The 19,342-nt window shown below is 42.4% G+C and overlaps 1 protein-coding gene across 21 annotated transcripts in view; it reads right to left on the bottom strand.

Annotated features, from left to right (window-relative positions):
• CELF2 (CUGBP Elav-like family member 2) overlaps positions 1 to 19,342 on the bottom strand; it is a 541,707-nt gene that overhangs the window by 112,011 nt on the left and 410,354 nt on the right. For all 21 annotated transcript variants that reach the window (XM_063727160.1, XM_024253110.3, XM_063727159.1 and 18 more), the window contains 1 exon segment: positions 5,777 to 5,859. In XM_063727160.1, the coding sequence (XP_063583230.1) occupies positions 5,777 to 5,859 (83 nt within the window).

The raw sequence follows: 19,342 nt of genomic DNA, 5'->3' as shown, positions 1-19,342 counted from the left end.
TTTGAGGCATGTTTCCTCAGGGCTCAGGAAGCTCCTCAGGCAGTGCCCCGCTCAGCCCTGACTGTGAGGATGCTGGGAAGCAGAGCTCCCCATCATTGCATGGCCATTTCTCAAGCACCCTCTCTAACACGCACCATGAATCTGCCATGATCCGGACTCAAAGCACCCATAAACAAATAATTATAATTATACCAAGGAACTGAGATCGTTAGTGAAGCCTCAAATAAGAAAGTTCACGACAAAGTAATTGAGACTATGCCAGCAGGTTGCACAGAGAACAGGGAGGACTTTAAGTTCCATCTTCCTGCATTTATTTGGACTGACATCCACAGGTGTACGCGTGGAAGGTATGTTTATAGGCATATAGACATACACATATACAGATCTGTGTCTATGAAACAATTTGTACCACTAAACACACATATATGTGATAACATATCTACATTCATTTTATATTTTGGAACATTTGAAATATTTTTAGGCATAATTATCTTTTTTTAGAAAATAAAACTGTAGGCCTTTGGAAATATTTCATTATAAAAACTAACTTATTTGGGCATTCAATATGTAAGAGCTACTTACTAAACACATACCACGTGTAAGCATGGTGGCAGGCTTTGTGGTTTGGTGATTTGGTTATAAAGGGCATGGCTGCTACTACAGTATTCCCTGGTATCTAGAACAGTGCCTGGCAAACAATAAACATTCAATACATGGTTGCTGAATAAAGAAATGCATCAACGCTTTGTGTGCCCTGCATGGCACAAGACTTTGAGGACTGAAACCTGTTCATACAGTTGTTTCGGTTGTTTTCCATGATAATTTTAAACCAAAGGCATCTGAGAAAAAAATTCTCTAACTTGGCCGTTAGGCTTTGATTCCAATGGGATGGTTTCAGGAGAAATTTCTCTGACACAGTGAGATGAGGTTTGAGACATTTTATGGCAAAAATAATAATGATGATGACAATGATAAAATGATGATAATCATGGCTCTGAGAACAAAGGCATTAATACCTATCAATAAGTAGGAGAGGTGGTTCAAAGAAAATGAACACCTCCAAATGCATTAAAATGGGCAAACAAAATTTGGCCCCAGTGAGAGTCAAGCTTTTTTGCTGAAGAGAGAAACTGTAGCACTCCACTAGGAAAGAACACAGAGGCCAACTCCATGGAGAGCGGAGTGAAGCCTGCTTGGGAGGAAGGTGCCTACCCACACGGGTCCATTATCTCTTCCAGGGCAGGCCAGGAAGGGGCCCATTACTCCACCCGGGTGAACACACTTGTCCCAGGAGGCCATTTCCCTTCTTGCCTCCTCCGACTGGATCAGGCTCATTTGTTTTTCTACCCCAGATCTCCGGCAGTCCTCGCTCACCTTGCATGGGTTATCATAAAACATCTTTCAGCATGCTGCTGCTAAAATGGAGCACTCTAAACAAATGTTCTCTTAGGGCAATAACTCCTTAATATAAACTGCATTTAATAAAACTGGTGGTGATTCTAAAAAGAAATGGGTAAGGCATATTCAGAGAAGATGTCTGGAAGAAATTTGCAATTAATATTTTACAAGACATTTAGATTCCGCAGTTTCCTCCTTGCTGTTAAAATTTAAGAGGTTTTTCAAAACTGTATTCCTGTTATTACATCCTTAATTAAATTAATTTATACAGTGAATGCTCTAATGATACTGCTGTGGATTTCAATCCAAAAGCCTTATTACCAGAGACAATATGTGTTAAGACCTTGGAAAGAGAATGACACCCAGCACGGTGCTGACACCGGCACAAGGATATTTGGCCCTGACATCTGATTATTGAAAAGATCTTGGTAGTTTTTCTGGGCCTCAGTTAAGTCTCTATTTTACTTTATTTTTTTAATTGAGCTAAATTAGGTCAACAAAAAACAAAATGAGAATCTTGCAAGTTGCCTTGACAAGGATGTCCCTCTGGGAAACACAATGGTAGATAATGACATTTCTACTGAACAAACTACCAGTTAGGTTGTGCCTAGATAAAACCCTCAAGAAGGGATGCTATCTTTAACCCCAAACTGACATATCATCAAAGTGGTGGCAACCAAAATTAGTCCAAAACCATAAATGGCCCAGCAGTGGGAAAAGTCAGCCTCATAAGGCACCAAATCCAATAGCTTCTCAGGTAGCCCAGCCTGTGCAGATACACTCACAGTATTATCTTTAGGCTATAAAGGCTCTACTTACTAGGCATTTCAAGGATGTGTGTGTGGGGTGGAATGGGTATTCTGTCTGCAGCAGAAAAGCGTGAAAGCACGAACCATGTAAGTATTAACTACCTGTCTACTGTCCATCCTTCCAGCTAGATTAGCTAGAGGCCCCCTTGGGCTCAATCCCTGCTACTTCCTGCCAATATCTAGCTTAGAGCTAGGCACACTGTAGGCACTCCATGATCATTTGGGATTAATCTCATGAAATGTCAGTAACTAATGAGGCACTGTACCTAAAATTTCATCTGTTGCTGGAGCATCCAGCAACCACTTCTAGAGGAGATGCGTGACCAAACCAAGGGAAGGACTCCCAGACTCTCATCCCTTGCTCTGTGTTGAGCTGTTGAATTTGCTTCCTTTATGACTGCCACTGTATTTCTAGGGTTTATGTTGAGAATTTCAGGGGATGTAAAACAGAGCGTCTTCTTCGGTTACCCAGTAAGAGGAAAGTTTGAGAAACGTGTCTTCAATGATTTTGCACTGCTCCGTAAGAGCCCTGATCCGTCACCTCAATCTGGGAGTCGTTTCTCCAGCCCCACGTAAAGGATTTCTAAAATTCATTCATGACATGTAAAGGAGGGTGCCTTTAAATCAAAATCTTATGGCAGACACATTTGATTGCACAACAGACCATTCTATCAACTTGTTTCTGCTTCCTAACTAACCACGTTCTTTGTTTCCCTCAAGAAAGAAAGATGGCGCGTACAGAGGAAAGCAAACTCCACACATCAATCAAGCTTGGCTGCATAATAAAAGTTCTTTATGAAACAAAACATCAACTGCAAAAGAAAATTACATAGGAAAAAACCCTAGCATTATTTGATCTTGTTTTAAATCGAAAGTTTTGGACACTTTAGAAAAAAGGCAGCAAGTGACTTTTTAATGGATTTTATCCACAGGAAAATGATTACAACCAGAAAAGCTTTAAAGTGTCAGCTGGTGATGTATTTTTTCTTTATCCCTTTTAGTTTTATTCAGAAAGAAATTGAAGGCATATGGCAAAGTGCATCATTAATTTCTTATTAATTTCATAATATGAAGGCAACCAGTTAAAATAGTAGTGTACAACTTTAAATTACCGAACTCACTTGGTATTTAATGAGAGATTTAGCACAGCAGGGTCTCTGTTAAATTAAGTTGTGCCTTCACATCACAGTGGGAAAACAGGTGTATATTGGTTTAGAATTATGGAAATGTTGACTAATTCCAAGGCTTGTAATCAAACAGCAAGGCACCCTGTAATATTTTTTCTTCCAAGAATATGCATTAATCTTTTATGTCGGGTCCCATTTCTTTCTGTCCACCAAAGACTCACACAGCTAAAAGGAAAACACTTCCAAGTTTTTCCTATAGCTGTTAAGGGTAATGTGTACTGGACGAAGCTGTACATAAATGCAAGATATGAAACTCTCATTTACCATATTTGAAATGGCAAATGTAGCAAGTGTGTGCACTGGAAAGGCTATCAGCCTTACAAATCAGATCTGACTTTTCAAATTCCTTCAACCTGCCTCAAGTAATTAGGCATATGAAACTAGATAAGGAGAAAACCAAAAATAATCCACTGACCAACTTTTCCACCTCCCAAATTATTGTCCTTGACAGTGGGTCTGTAACATCACTTCCCCTAAATTCTACATGCAGAATTTTTAGGAAGAAAAGAAGTAACACACATACAGTATTTAAAAAATATAAAACATGTTGTTTTCTAAGAGTCAGTGTAAGAATCCCAAACAGAAGCATACTCATAAGTTACTTTTATGCATTTCAACATGCCCCATTCATCATATTCACTCTGGTTTTCTTGAGCGCACCCTCGACTATGAAGATCGCATGCTGGGAGCTGTGTTTCTAGTAGAGGGATAAATACATATTCACCAAGCTCTGCATTCATTTAAAATGATGTGACTTGGTATCAAACTACACTATACCTTAAATGCTAAATTAACAACAGTTCACTGTCTCAAGTAATTTTAAAAAACACACCTAGAAGGGATTCAGCATGCTCATTACTAGAAAGCATTTCTTTTTAAAAGAAGAAATACAAAGTGGTCTTTGGGTTTGATTAGGAGCCTGGGAAATAAAAATGATTTTCATCTATTATTGGCTGAGTCAGTAAATATTTGCCTTGGTTTGTTCATTCCACAATGTGACCCAACACTGCAATCTCCTAGAATCTGTGTTAAAAAAAAGTCCATTTACATGAAGAATGCAGATAAAGTAATACTATTTTTTTAAAGTCACTGAGCGAAGCACTTAGACTCAATAAAAACAGCTTTACTAAGAACCACCTTAGCAGCTTCAGAGAGAAGCAGTGAAACTGGGCAGGACCATTGTGAGACCACACACGTGCTTTTTCGAACCTTCTATTCTTTGATTTCCTCGCGTACAAAGGGGAATACCAAAGTAGTATGATTCAAAATCAAGGTTCTTAATTTATGACTTTTGGGTGATGAAGAAGCTCATGTTGTGAAAATCCTTTGCTGAGCCTTTTGCCACTAAAATCTTGTATTGTGAATGAGTCTAGGATGAATCATACAAATGCTATCTTTTCTGGGGGTCTGTGGTGGTTCAATGGTTATGTGTGCATGTGTGAATGTGTATATACACAGAGGTGTTTGTGTATGCGTTCAGAGACAAATAAATGACACAAAGGTAGAATTATACCCTGAAAACATTAGGGACATTATCTTATCTTTCTTTTACTCTTATCAAACTAGGTTTCAATAAAATCATTATCCTTGCTCTGGTTACCACAGGTGCTTCATTATAACAAATGCATGTCATTATGAACTCATCACTGATATTTGGGTCAATGGGGAAAACATTCAAACAGCATCAGGAAATTAATAGCATGAAATACATAAAAGTGCCACAAAATCCTTTAGAAAAACTGTATTCTGGTGTTCCTACATGCAACATCAGTTCATTTCTGGTGAATTGTGCCAACTATCAAATATTACTGGGAAGGAAATGGAGAAAAAAATTGTAAGCTTTGTATTTTCTGTCCTATATCAACATGAAGCCACAAATTGGGTATTAAAACACTGACTTTGTTAACCACCATTGACTGTTTAGAAACCATTAGGAGGCTTAATATTATGGCTGTACAGGGTACATTTTGTCCTTTCAAAAGAAAATCTAAAGACAAAATTTGAAAAGGAGCTCCTGGTGAATAAAAGCTTTTTCTTTTCCATTTGCTTCTCTTGTGTGTGTTGGGTTTTTTTTTTTTTTTTTCCTTTTAAAATCTTAGCCCACCCAATACTCTTTGGCAGCCGTGGCTGCCCAGTGGGGTCACTCTGATTTTCTAACCAGGGGATGCACTATTTGAGAATGCTTCCCGTCAGTGTTAATGCCAGCGCTCCTTTATGGGCTGGCCAGCTGGTGTGGCTGCTGCAGGGAACCGGGGGGTCAGCACACACTCCTCAAAAGACCAAAGTCATTTTTGGCACTAAGAGCCCATAACTAGAACCTTCAGTTGAAAGGACCATTTTCAAGCAATAAAGTGATTCTGGTACAAAAGTAAACCGACTCACCCCAGGTAAAGTTTTAATATTGTGCAGTGCATTCTGGGCCTCAAGTGCAGCTTTTCTTGTATAAAATGTTACGAAACAACAACCTACAGAGAGAAATGAAAAGGTTTTAGAAATTTCTGTGAATGCTTTGCTTAGATATAATGGAGACTGTGGCGAACAAACAATCTACTTAAAAGGATGCACAATTTAAAAATAATAAAGCATATGAGAACAGCAATAACAACATCTCAAGCATTTACACAGTACCTTTTGATCCTAAATCATATTTATTAGCTTTACCCACGTTGGAGATCAATTCCTGACTCTGTGCCTCACCTCTCTGGAATACAGCTATTCAAGAATGAGGGTGGGAGGTGGTGGAGGAATGAGTGAGATGTGAACAGGACCTGTGCTATAGCACCTACGTGAAGAGAAGCATTTAATCACAATAACAACAGCACAAGCTTACATTAATTATAATTTTCTTAAAGTGTATCTCCAGAACATCAGGTTTTTGAAAGACTTTCTAAACTCAAAGCTTCAGACAACTGGATTATAAGCTTCTTAAAAGCTGGGATAGTGCATTCTTCTTTATCTCCACTACATTACATGATGCAAAGTTCTGTACATATGACCCTCAATACTTGTTTGCCAATATGGAAGACTGTATTTTAACTGGTTTAGAAATTAAGCTACAATACAGATGGGTACATGCCCAAACAGATGTTAGTGGACTCTGGCCCATGCATTACGTACGGCTGTGGCATACAAACTGGCAACATTTTGATTCCTCCTTTCCAAGAGCCTGTGGGAGTCCCCGGCCCTTCCGCGCAGGCCAGCATATATCCTTTTTCCAACCAACCTCCTACACCAAAGAAAATGGTATATGGAAATCCTAGACCATTCCTTCTGCATCCTGGAGGACGGCTTGCACCTTCTTCAACTTGTAGATAAAGATATTGGCTATTTATTCATCAATATAGTTTCTTAGCACAATCAGTTTGGGAAAAGAGGGTAGGACAAAAACTTGAAATTTAAGAAACAAAGATGCTAACCTTTGATCTGGGCTGTCTTTGGCAAGTGGTTGAGGAAAAAAAGTAAAGTGATGCACTCACCAAGACTGTACGTATTTTATCTTGGCTTTACTAAAGGAACATAACGCACGGAGCCAGACAGGGGCCAGAAGAGCTTTGAGAGGTGCTGCCATTCCAGGGGGAAAATAAAGTATAATCTCATTCATACAAGATCCTTAAAGACATCCAAGATTCTTCCTTGTTTGGAAGAGAAATTTGGAACCTTGCCATTTTACACTTGATTTAGTTAGAGTCTACTGACAGTCAATATATACAAAACCTTTGCCTTTTGGACAAGGTAGACTATGACTATAGCATCTTGGCATTTGAAAAACTCCACGCATCCAAAGATCAGAAATCCTTCAAATGTATCACCTGAATGAAGGGAACTGAACATTATGATATTTCTTTAAAGAATCAAGCTGAAGAGACTGACCATTTTCACAAGCATCTTATTGCAGCTATTTTGTGTTCTTTGACCAGAATCTACTTGGCTCTGCTTCTTGATGGTAGATTTTTTTACTGAACTGATCAACTTCACTAATGAGTTCAGCTTCACTGGTGTGATGTAAGCCCCAGAAAAGCCATAGGAATTGCTTCATGCCAAGGAATAATTTCCAAAAGGAAACTAACATCCCAGCTTCCAGTAACCATTTTTAGAAGAAAAACACCAACCACGCCTCATCAGGCTTAGTATACAAAGAAAAACAGGACAAGCCTTACTAAACGCTTCTAGCAAACACAGTCTCAGTGACTTCTCTTTTCCCTGTCCTGGGCTTATGGCGTTAGCTTCTGGATAAGGAAGCAATGGGGAAGTTCTGAATTACCGCCTCATTTAATAATCACAGTTTCAAAAAAAAAAAAAAAAAAAAAAAGCAGAATCTGATACTTTCAGGCAGGTAACTTCTGGGAATTAGATGTTTTAAAAAAGAAGATTTAGGGATGCAGCCGTTTACTGGCTGAAATAAAGGAAATGACGAAAGAGTAAGTTCAGGAGATGAAAAACCGATGCCAGTTTGGCCACGCCGCAGCCAGGAACGAAGAGTTTAGGTTGGCCTGGAAGACCAACGGTATGACAGGGAAAATGAAAATAGAGAACTAAACAACGCTAAGATAAAAGCGACAAGGAACAATGATGATGTAAACGGAGTGAATTGTGTGCATTTCTGTGTAAGCCAGCTGTGGAGAGCTTTGACCAACATACAGTGGTCTCAGGGATAAAGGGAGCACTCCTGCCTCGGACACCCAAGCAAAATCCCTGCCATGGCTCGCTGCCTGAGAGTCCACTAGGAAGGTGTAGTCCTTTTGCTATTTACATACTAAAACATGTCCCCTGAGGAAGGAGACATTTAATTGTTGCTAGTTATTACAGCTTAGTGTGATTTTACCTACTTTAAAGGGTCTACCTCCTGAACAAAGTTCTTAGTGAAAAGAAGGTGGGTGGTTTTTGTTTTTCAGAAAGGGACAGATTGAAGCTGGTATCTAAGCGGGGTGGGATGGCAGGTGAATAGGAGAAAGGAAGGAAGAAAGGACTCAAACATACAGAGGGGGAGATGGGAAGATCCCCAAGATCTCAAATGCTTTCTAGTTTCATCCAAGGTCCACTCTGCCTTTACAACTAGTACAGTGAAGTCAGTCACTTACCCTCTTCCAACTATGCATAGTTCTTAAGTGTTTCAGTTAAAAGTGTACAATCATCTAAACAGGTATTCTTTAAGATCATGCCAAGAGAAGCTCTAGTTCCAGTGTGACACACAGGAGGATATCCTAGGTAACACTGACAATGTGCCTTACCGTTCATCTGTCCGACCCAAGAGCTGAGCCCCAGCACAGCCCCACAGGCGCTGCATTTGGCAGGGAAGCCTGGAGCCTTTGTGCCGATTCCAAGAGGGGATCCCATCTCCAGGTGGGCATAGCTCCTAGCCACAGTCCATGGCTTGATAAGCCCATCCCAGCCTGGATTTCTACTCTATTCACGGCCTCAGTAGGATAGCCTTGTGCAATTAGCAACTTACACAAATGTGGGGTCCTGGGCAGACAAGGAGACTGGGAATACTAACCCCAGAGGCTTCTTTTGGTTTTTCACATTTAGTTCCTGAATGACTTACCGTGGGGAAATATCTTACTTCCTCAGTACCTTAGTTAGTTTCATCATTAAAAATTTATTTATTTTTGAGACAGGATGTCACTCTGTTGTCCTGGCTGGAATGCAGTGGTGTGATCATAGCTCACTGCAGCCTTGAACTCCTTGGCTCAAGCGGTTCTCCTGCCCCTTCCCTGAGTACCTGGGACTACAGGTGTGTGCTACCATGCCTGACTACTTTTTACATTTTTGTAGAGATAGGGGTCTCACTATGTTGCCCAGGCTGGTCTTCGACTCGGGCCTCAAGTGGTCCTCCTGCCTCGGCCTCCCAAAGCCCTTAGACTATAGGCATGAGCTACTGTGCCCGGCCTAGTCCCATCAGTAAGTAAAAACCAGGTCTGCTTAATATCCCCCCACAAAACTATGTGGATATGCAGCCAAAGTGTTTCATTCAGGACCAAAAAAGAAAAAGGGTCAAAAGCATTCTTTACTTCCATTAGACTAAAGGAAGTCTTATGCTTGGTTCAGCATGCATAATGGTTCACTTAACAAGTACAGTGTTGGTTAAGTTTTATTAAAATTTGCAGGATGAATACAGACCTCCAAATTGAAACAGTCAGCTTAGATGCAGCAATTAGTGTTTTTCCCCAGCAGGACTTTAGCGTGTACCTTTCCAGATATTGGAATGTATTTGAAAGACTTTCTATGAGTTTCTCCTAGTTAACAACCATAGTCTTTTTATCCACCTATCACTTAATGTGCTCCTGTAAAATACTAGATTACCCACCTGCAGACAATATTTCAACAAAGAGAGAAATATCATTTTCCCTGAAATGACAATTATTACGGCAAAAGGTCAAGGAGCTACTACATATCCCTGAAAAACCACGAAGGCTCAACAAGGACGAAATTTTCTTTCTTGTCAGCCCTAACCAAATATACAGCTGTTAAGGGAACCACCTGTCTCCTAGATTTCCCCACGCCAGCTGTAACTCAGGTCTGAAATGTACTGGACTCCTCCCCAGGTCAGCTGCAGCACCATATGGCTCAGCAGTCTGATTCAGGGGCAAGCCTCCTCCCCTGCGGGCTCTGTTTCCAACATCAGTGTAAGGGGTAGTCACACATCTACAACACCCAGGGGCTGGCTCTTCGATGGTCAGTGGTTGCACCATGCATCAGAGGGGACAGTCCCTTGGGCTTCAGAATTCATTCCCGGAATCCTACCTTCCCTACTGTCCATGGAGTGGAGTGACAGGCCTCGCTCCATGTTAGAGGTGACTGGCCAGGGGGCTCTGGGGATCAGCACAGGCTGACGCAGTCTGATGAACCAGGTGCTTCTGCAGGTCTCAACCCTCCCATTGCTGCTTAATGCTGGTAATTTCTGCTGCTTCACCTATTTCCAATTTGCTCATTTGACACTATCTAATAAGCACCTGCATGGGACGATTCATGCCACTGCTTATCTACTCATTCAGGAGCTTCTGCCAGTGGCAGTGGCCTCGTTAGAAAAGACAAACATGGTGTTCCATGCCCGGGTGACTTCAGGATATCCCTTGTTTCAGCGACCTCAACAATTCATTGTAATAATAAAAGCTCTGGTCCTTGAAGCAAAAAAAAACCAAAAAACAAAAACAACAACAACAACAAAAAAAACCCCAAAAAACCCAAAACACAAAAAACACCATCCTTCTTCATGTGCCAGTTTAACAAGCACCTCCCACAACTCCTCACCAGGACTTTTAAAATTCACAGGTGCATCAGGTCCAATGGAAAACTCAGGAGAGGTGATCCCAGAACCAAATATCACAGTCTTAGGTCCATACAGAGCCTAGCAGTCCCACTAGTGATGATTTCTTCTGTTGACTACAAAAAGACTGTGCTGATTCTCTGTAACTTAGAGGGGAAATACACTAGATCTTACTGGCCACTAACAGGTCACTGTGATTCTGCTGTTCACTGTCAACATCTAGCAGGGCCCCTAGGAAGGGAACGTAAGACAGAAAAAGCACAGAAGAAAGGTCCAGGGGCACAGAGCATTGTCTGTGAAGGCAGGCCCGGGGGGGTCCTCACAGGGAGCATCTTGGGGCAGCCATGAAGCAGCAAGAAGATCCTGGACACCGAGGGAAGGAGACAGGTACGGAAAGCCCTGGTTCCCCATTTCCCACCTGTCACCCTGCCTACCTCCCCAGAGGCCTGCTGCGGGGATGTGGATGCTTTTGACGCCCAGATTCCCTGAAATTGGTAAGTTTAGCAATACAGTCGCATATGTTCAGCTTGGAAAGCAATCTGTAATCAGTATTATAATTGTGAGCTATGATTATGCCATCATGGATCAGAAGTGGAGAGTGGCAATTCCCAGAGAGGCTGAGTGTGACATATTCCACACAGGGTAGCTGGTGTCTCGCTATATTTTTTCACTAATAGTTTCTGCTGTCATGAAGAGTTCCCTCAGGTATTTTGCCTGCCTAACTGCTAGATAATTTGAGACACTGATATGAGATTTTTGCTGTTTCCAAAGATAAAGCCCCAAACAAAGGCCAATGGTAGTTACACACACTCTCACACACACACTCACACACACTCTCTTACACATATACACACACTCTCACTCACTCACACACAGTAGTGTATTTAAAATCATAAAGAAACACTCAACTGTACTGAAAGACTTTAATTTTAAATGATCAAGTAGATTTATCCTCAAAGAAACCATCTGGATTATCACAAACCTTTTCAAACCACAGCTGTTTCCCTTGAAAATCTTTACTTGGAAACTCTGGGTAATAATACTCACAAGAAAAAAAAATGTACTGATATATAAAGATAACCAGTTTATATCATGGTTTGCTGTAAATCAAAGAGCAATAATGTATTTCCATTTTTCAGTGTGGAGGTAATGTAGACACCACTCTAGACAATGATATGAGGTCAGATTTTAGAACTCATTCTGCCTTAAGAAAACTGACACCATATTCATTAAAGAAACTTCCTCCAAGGTTTCCAAACCAAGGTTTGACGCTCTGAGACACTGTTTTAAAAAGGCGGTTTTCTTTACATCCCTTGACTCTAATATATGGACAAGGCAATTTTTGTTTTAAGAGACAGGATCTCACTCTGTTCCCCAGGTTAGAGTGCAGTGGTGCAATCAGTTTGCTGTAACTTCGAACTCCTGAGCTAAAGTCATCCTCTCCACTGTAGGCTGCTGAGTATCTAGGACTGCAGGCATGTGCCACTACACTAGGCTAATTTTTAAATTACTTAGTAGAGACTGGGTCTTGCTACATAGCTCAGGCTTCTCAAACTCCTCGTCTCAAGTGGTCCTCCTGCCTTGGCCTCCCAAAGTGCTACCATTACAGGCATGAGCCACTGAGCATGGCTGACGCAGTTTTAAAAATTACTTTCATGTTTTCTTTTTAAAAATTGGGATTTTAATTTCTGTTTTTTATTGACACATAATCTTTGTACATATTTATGGGGTACATGTGGTATTTTGATACATACATGCAAAGCGCAATGATCAAATTCAAGGCAGGAGGACAGTGACTTGAGTTGTTTTTAATTATTGAAACAGTGGCTCGTCAGCTGCAGGGCAGGAACTTCAGATCACATGCCAACGAGTCACAATGCCAAAGGCAGGAGCTGACCCCGCGTAGCAAGGCTGGTTTTAGTGAGGCATTCCTCATGACTCTTCTGCAGCTACCCGCCTGAAGCAAGGAGAAACTTCCCTGTGTAAGGTGTTCTCTACCATGGCAGGAGGGACCTTTCTGGAAAGTTCTAGTTCTAACTGCTAATTCTTTTTCTGATACCACCCTTCAGTAATATCTTATTATGGGGAACTGTGGAGCATTTTCTGGAATACGAAATAACTATACAACTTGAGGGCTAAGGAGAGAAAGTGAAAAATGGTTTCCTGCAATTCTGCGGCAAAGCTGGTCAAATAAAAAGTATTTCCATTTCGGAGCTTATGGGGTTGGGCATGAGAACAGCTGTCTCCCTCCCTAAGTGGACTCTGCCCCAGGGTCAAGACAGGCCTGTCTACGTCTTCAAGGTCATTCGACATCTTACATATATGAAAACCTACTTTGTTTTCTAAATCTAAGCACATAAACACTTGAAAGCAGCCCCAGACTGATCATCTGATGACTGAACCATATATATATACATATATATTTTTATTAAACAACAAAGTAATAGCCCTAGCAGACAACTTCAACTTGAGTTATATTCAAATTCAGGACATCAAAAAAGTCATCATGTTGTAAGTAGGGAATTCCTTTACAGGCTGCCTTTGAATTCTAAGGGGCTGACAGATCAAGGGACGAAGGCCCTGGAAGGCTAAATTAGTGAACCCGCTATTTTTTTTTTCCTTTCTGTGAATGAAGCTCTCTTTTGTATGTGCATTTGCAAGCAAAGCAGGTGCCTGCTTCACACAAGTCGAACTGCAACTGGGATCTTGGCTTCTTGTCAAGTCAGTAGCATGCGAGCCAGTTTAAGTCAAAAGAGGACACACTCCTCATACTTGATTCCCCTTGCCATCTATTTTCTCCCTCAATCTTAGCCACTCGGAGAAGAATTTAATACTTTTTTTTTTCCAGAGTCCAAAGGCTGTAGATCTAAGTGGGATATTTTGTGCTCAAGCGAATCTGCCATGCACTACAGTTTCAACTCTCAGTCACTGGCTTTGGCCCTGCCAGGACCCCCTACTTTCACTTTCTACAAGGCAGTTAAAGGTTAAAAAAAAAAAAAACCCACCAAAAATCCCCTGAATTAAAATTTTCAAGAAAATTTAGCATTAACCTTAAAAAAAAAAAAAAAAAAAAAGAGTAGTCCTTTTTCCGTGGTAGAAGGTGATTTATACCCCTAGCATCTTGAGGCAAAAGGCAATGACAAAATGCCATTCTTAGAAAGTACAAGGAGGCCCAGGACATGATATGAGACCCTGGAGGGTCACCCATGTAGCCCCTTTTTTAGCCCAAAATCCAACCACCAAGAAGAACTGGCACTGCTAGGAAACGGTCACATCAGGGCACTATGACCGACTCTGGGTCCCATGGTGCTGGGCCCTCGGTGTGAATTCCTGTGGCTGGACCTCCACACAATGCTTGCTTTCTAGGAGTGCTAGATACAAGTGAACAAATGATGCCACCGATTTCACGAGCTCCATCTAAAACCCAGTCCCCTTGCCTCTCAGCTCTCTTATGTATTCCTGCCTGTAATTTCATTATCGTGGCTCCCCTGTACTTGATGCTGAACGTGGATGGCTGTAATGACATCAACTGAGATACAGGAACCAGAGGCATGAGAAAAGTACCCATCACAGCAAAAGTTAGCTAAAGGGAGAACCTCTAAGAAGATCAGACATATCTGTGTTGTACTGCTCCTCTAGCCTTTTACGCCTTTAAACTGAACACTATAAAAAATAAAATGAGAAGAAGTTAAGGTAGCGTTGCCTTCTCATGGCTTCCATGACTTTCCTGTGGAATCACAAAATTTTATAAGTAGCAAATGTTGGGAGTCGGGAAACAGTACTCCAACATAAAAGCCTCACAAGAAAAAGTTTCTCTCTGACCCCCTCCTGCCCTCCTGTCTCTCAGTCCCAGCCTCCCCTAAGCCCAGCCACAGAAACTGGAATCCCTCTCTTCCTCATAGCAGGTCACAGAAGCCAGAACCCCGTTTCCCCAAAGCCAGCCATAAAACTTAAAAATACTGCTCTAACTTTCCTTCCGTCATTCTGTATAAAACTGGCCAGAAACAAATTCTCTGACCTACCTTGTTTGACTGTAGGTCATAAGACCCCCATTCCAGGGAAGGTCCTTCCCACACCCAGAAGGAAGAATCCTGCTCAGAGAGGCCAGGGAGAATGCGGACAGGCAGGCCTTGCCGAGTGTCCCAGCTCAGTCTATTAGCGTTACATCATGTCCTTTTTGTCCAATCACATTACTACATGGCTGACCATACTTTGTGGAACCTAAGTATGCAAATGAGCCTAGGCACACTTTGTTGGACCTAAGTATACCATTTCCCCTGTATCTTTGGGTCTGCATCCTGAAGGCGCCTGTGTCACAGAAACTGTGATCTCATCAACCTGCGTGCCTTTTCTCCTGTGGATCTGCCTCTTGTCAGGGATTCTTAGTGAACCTTCATAGGGCCAAGGGGAGGTTTTCTCTTGGTCCCTACACTAGTTCTACCAGCCTAACCCCCCACACCCTCCCATTTTACAGATGGGAAAACACCAGTTCACAGGTTAGCAGGCTGCCCCCAAGTCACACCAGGAGCCAAGAGCAAAGCCAAAACCATCCCAGCAACCACGAGTCGATGAGCATCCCTCAAAGTCTATGCCTCTTATAGGGAGAATGTTCCTGAACCACCTCTAACAGGGTCTGCCTCACTCTGAAAGATCTGCTTCACACTCTGTTCTTGTCACCTAAAATGTCTCTTTATAATCTAAACCTCTCATCTGAAATGTCTCTCCAACAGTCACCTAAGACAACCCTTTTTTCCCCACCTAAAAATGGGACTTCCATAGCTACAGTAGCAGCTACCCAAATACGAATGCCTCATTCTGTAGAAATCTACTTTTAAGGAAACCGTATCCAATTAGCTTAGTTTTATAGAGTTTGATATAATTGGCACCCTGATGTCAGCGGTATCACCATCTGGCCACTGCCTAGGAAGCTGACGGGTGACGCTGCCATCGGGCCTTCCGTATGTGAGTTATGTGGACTCCACGGTTTGGATTACCAAGCGCCATCCTAGGAATTCCCCTGGGAAACTTACACTGGCAGCGTGGGACCCGCACCGCCCTCTGGCCGCCTGAGGCAGTCATGCGATGCTCCGCCAACATCCTTCCTCACTTTCCCTGCAAGATTCCTCGCAGACAGCAAATCTGAGCCACCTTTTCAGCCCGGGAGGGAACAATGATCTCACTGGGGTCCCTGGCAACCCACACCTTCCCTTCAACTCTCCATCTGACACGCTAGGACTCCCTTTCTGTCAACTGGCCACAAGATCCAGGCCCCTGGCAGCCTCCTGTTGCCCTGGGGACTTTCCCTGGAGGAACCATCTTCTGTTATTTCCATGACCCCGTGAAGACTAGCAAGCTCCCTGTGTTTTCTGCGAGGAAAATGGAGTTTCTTTCTTTCCTTTTGACCTAGATTACATCGACTGCATTTTCAAGACTCTTGGGAAAGCAAGTGCAGCCTAATGTGCACAGCTATGTGTGTACTGTAACACTTCCTCACCCATGATTATGTAAATTCCACCAAAGCACGACACAGATAGAAAAGGTAACAAGGGCAAAATTGCTGGAATGTGCTGTTCCCTTTCTCTGGTTCTTTGAAATAAGACACTTACGTTAAACCATTTCAATTGTCTAATAGCTATGAAAGCATTGGAAGAATTTCAGCATCATCCTTTTTTCCCACGACGGGACAATCATCGTGTTCAGCTGTTTCACGAACTCCCCCACCCTGCTCTGAGCGTCGGAAAGGTAGGGTGACGTGTGCATTTGTTCAGGCCCCCAGGGGGTGACATGAAGAAAGCAAGGAGTCTCCTTTGTTAGAGAAAACGTCACTTGACTATTGGAATGAAAGATAATAAGCTAGCCATAGAATTTATTACGCTTTGTATTTTTCAAAACCTAATTCTAAAGTAGTGAGGAGAACCATATTTTTCTCTGAAGGTAAGGAAGAATGAAAAACTTCAGGTTGAACATAACAAGCCAACCAGAGGGTCTGGCTTCCCTAAAGTGGACGTTAATTGACTCAACTCCCTGGCCAGCTGGTCTCCCTGGGGTCTCATGGTGAGGTGGAGACCAGTGGCTCAGCAGCGGGCAGGCCTTCAGGCTCACCAAACCAAGATCACTTCCCATACACCAAGGAGGCATCATGGGGTTAAACGCGGTAGGTGTAAGGTAGTTCTGTCTTGAATCCAATTAAGAAGGATTTAGTTTCTAAAGTACTGAGGGACCTCATTAGAAGAAAGTTTCTAATATAAGGTTATTTCATAGTATAGATTCTCTAGAGGATGGGATAGCATTATAATTAGGAGGCTAGTGGCAATGAGAGGTAGGTTAGAATCACATCTATTTTCCTATGATTCTCAATTCACAGCACGCTGGGCTATTAGATGCTTCCAGGCCAGGCCGATCTCTCAAGTCTCCACTTCACTGCCTTGTTTTGATGGTGCATCAGCTTGAATTCCCTGGACTAAGAAATGCAAGCCCCTTATTGTTAGCCTGAATAAAATACAGCTCAGCTCTGTTCCTGAGCACCTACCAGTGGTATTCTAACTTATTACTCAAGGGTTCTAGGCGCCTCTGAACTCTCAAAAGGATTATTTGCAACCCAAAGCAGAACAAAGGTATTTTTTCCGGAAATGGAATAAGGACGTCATTATCTACTTCCTCACTCTGGTCTTTAGAGTCAAAGTGAAATGGAGAGGCAAACCCTTTGGCTATAGAAATCCAAGGCTAGGCTGAAGTAAACATTTGTACTTACTGTAGTTTTTTTTTTCTTGTTGGATATAATGCTGGAGAACTAATATTTATGGCCATTATAACTGTCTCCACCCCACTCCGGCAATAACTGAGCCGCATTTCATGTGTATGGAGATCAGAGATGGAGATATTTCTCCATATTGCCTGGAACAGCGGAAATCATTTAAGAAATTCACTTTTGGGGCCAAGGTGGTCCCTGAGTTCTCATGACAGATACCATGACAGTTTTCAAAGTGATGCTGGATAGTCTTCTCATGCTCATTCGTAATCCTTGCAGTGAGGCTGGTACAGTCATTCCTGATTAGCATCACAGGCTGACGACCTCACCTCTCTAAGCCTCTGGTTCTTAATAACATGGGGTTAGTGACAGCTATATTATAGATGTATCACATTAAGCCAAACAACGTATGAAAATGTTTAACACAATTCCTGGCATGTAAATAAGAGTGCTTAGTAAATGTTAGCCGCTACTGTCCACTTTAAATTTAACATGTTTCTCCATAGAGCGCTGAGCCCTAACACACACTATGCAGGCTCCCTTTGGGGCAGGTAAGGGATAGGTAGCTTTACTCCACTTTTATAACAAATGCAATACGGAAATGCAGCCGCGACAGGCCTGCCGCAGGCTGCGCTGCCGCTGTGCATCCCTGGGAGGAACGGAGGGCAGGGAAGCCGCTTTTCTAAGTGATGACCATGAGCCCTTTAATAGGGCTTAGAATTGATTGTGTTGTCTTGCTTTCCGAAGTAATTACTTGGAACTAGCAGAGTTCACCCATTCGCATGGCCTTTGAATACTCTGAACATCCATTTACGTGACCTCCAAACAGTCAATCAATTTTAATGTAATCATTTTCATGACTTTCTTATTCAGGGTACAACAAAATTTTCCCCAACTGTATGCTCTATGATATGCCCCCAAGAGGCAAAAAATCCCTGAAACAGTTTGTTATTTAAAATAAAACCTACGGCTAAGGAGCACACCCAGGTTTTACTACTATACGAGTTTAACCACAGATTGGTCACTTCCCTTTATTTCAGCAACAATAGAGGAAGAAAAAACAAAAGCAGTAACACTGGGCTTCACAAGAAGATGTGATGTCCTAAACGCCTGCGATGAGGACGGGGAGGAGGAGATGTCCGGCGGAAGCCTGGGGCACAGACCACCATGTGTGTCAGGCACCTCTTGGCCAAGGGGTTTCCGGCAGCTGGATTTCATTTTGAGAGTTCCCGTCACACAGGGATCAGGCGCAGGAGATCACTGCCGTCTGACTGTGGTTCTGCTGCCGTGCTCCTGTTCTCCTAAGGAATGCAGCTTTCTGCAGGTGGCTGCTACCTCTTACGCTTCCTGGGTGCCCCCACTGGCCCCCGACAAGGCATGGCGTGGTGCTAGGCACTGGAGGTTCCTACTGTATACTCAGGGGTCAACTCTCACCAGGGCATTTTCACACCCCCCTTCCCCTACAGCAATACGGTTTTCTTTTCAATTTGGAGTTCCATGAGCCTTTCTGATTCAGGTTCCTAGGGGTAAAAATGGTCCATGCAACACTCTCTAGCCCATTTCCTGTTAAATGACTCTGGTATAGTTACTTCTAGCCTAAGAGAGATTTGGTTTAATGGCTAGGTAAAATAGATTGTTTGATCCATTTAGTAAAATAATGTATACACAGTGCCAAGCCCAGAATCTGGCACAAAGAAAATACCACATAGAGGCTAGCTTCTTTTCTTCCTTCTACTGTACAATTTTAGGGGCAGTATGAAGGGTTTCTTGATATCCAGGGTGATCAAATAATTCATTCTCCAAGTGAGGACCCTTTTGAAAGCGGAGGGGATAATGTTAATGATGATTCTGGGACAAAAGAAGAAAACGGGGCTGATGTGGGCAAATCCTCCGTGCCCCCCTCTCCCCCAGTCTTTCCACTCAGCCTCTGAGCTTC

This window comes from Pongo abelii, chromosome 8 (assembly GCF_028885655.2).
Source record: "Pongo abelii isolate AG06213 chromosome 8, NHGRI_mPonAbe1-v2.0_pri, whole genome shotgun sequence".
Lineage (NCBI taxonomy): Eukaryota > Metazoa > Chordata > Mammalia > Primates > Hominidae > Pongo > Pongo abelii.
This window is presented reverse-complemented; position numbering and strand designations above follow the sequence as displayed.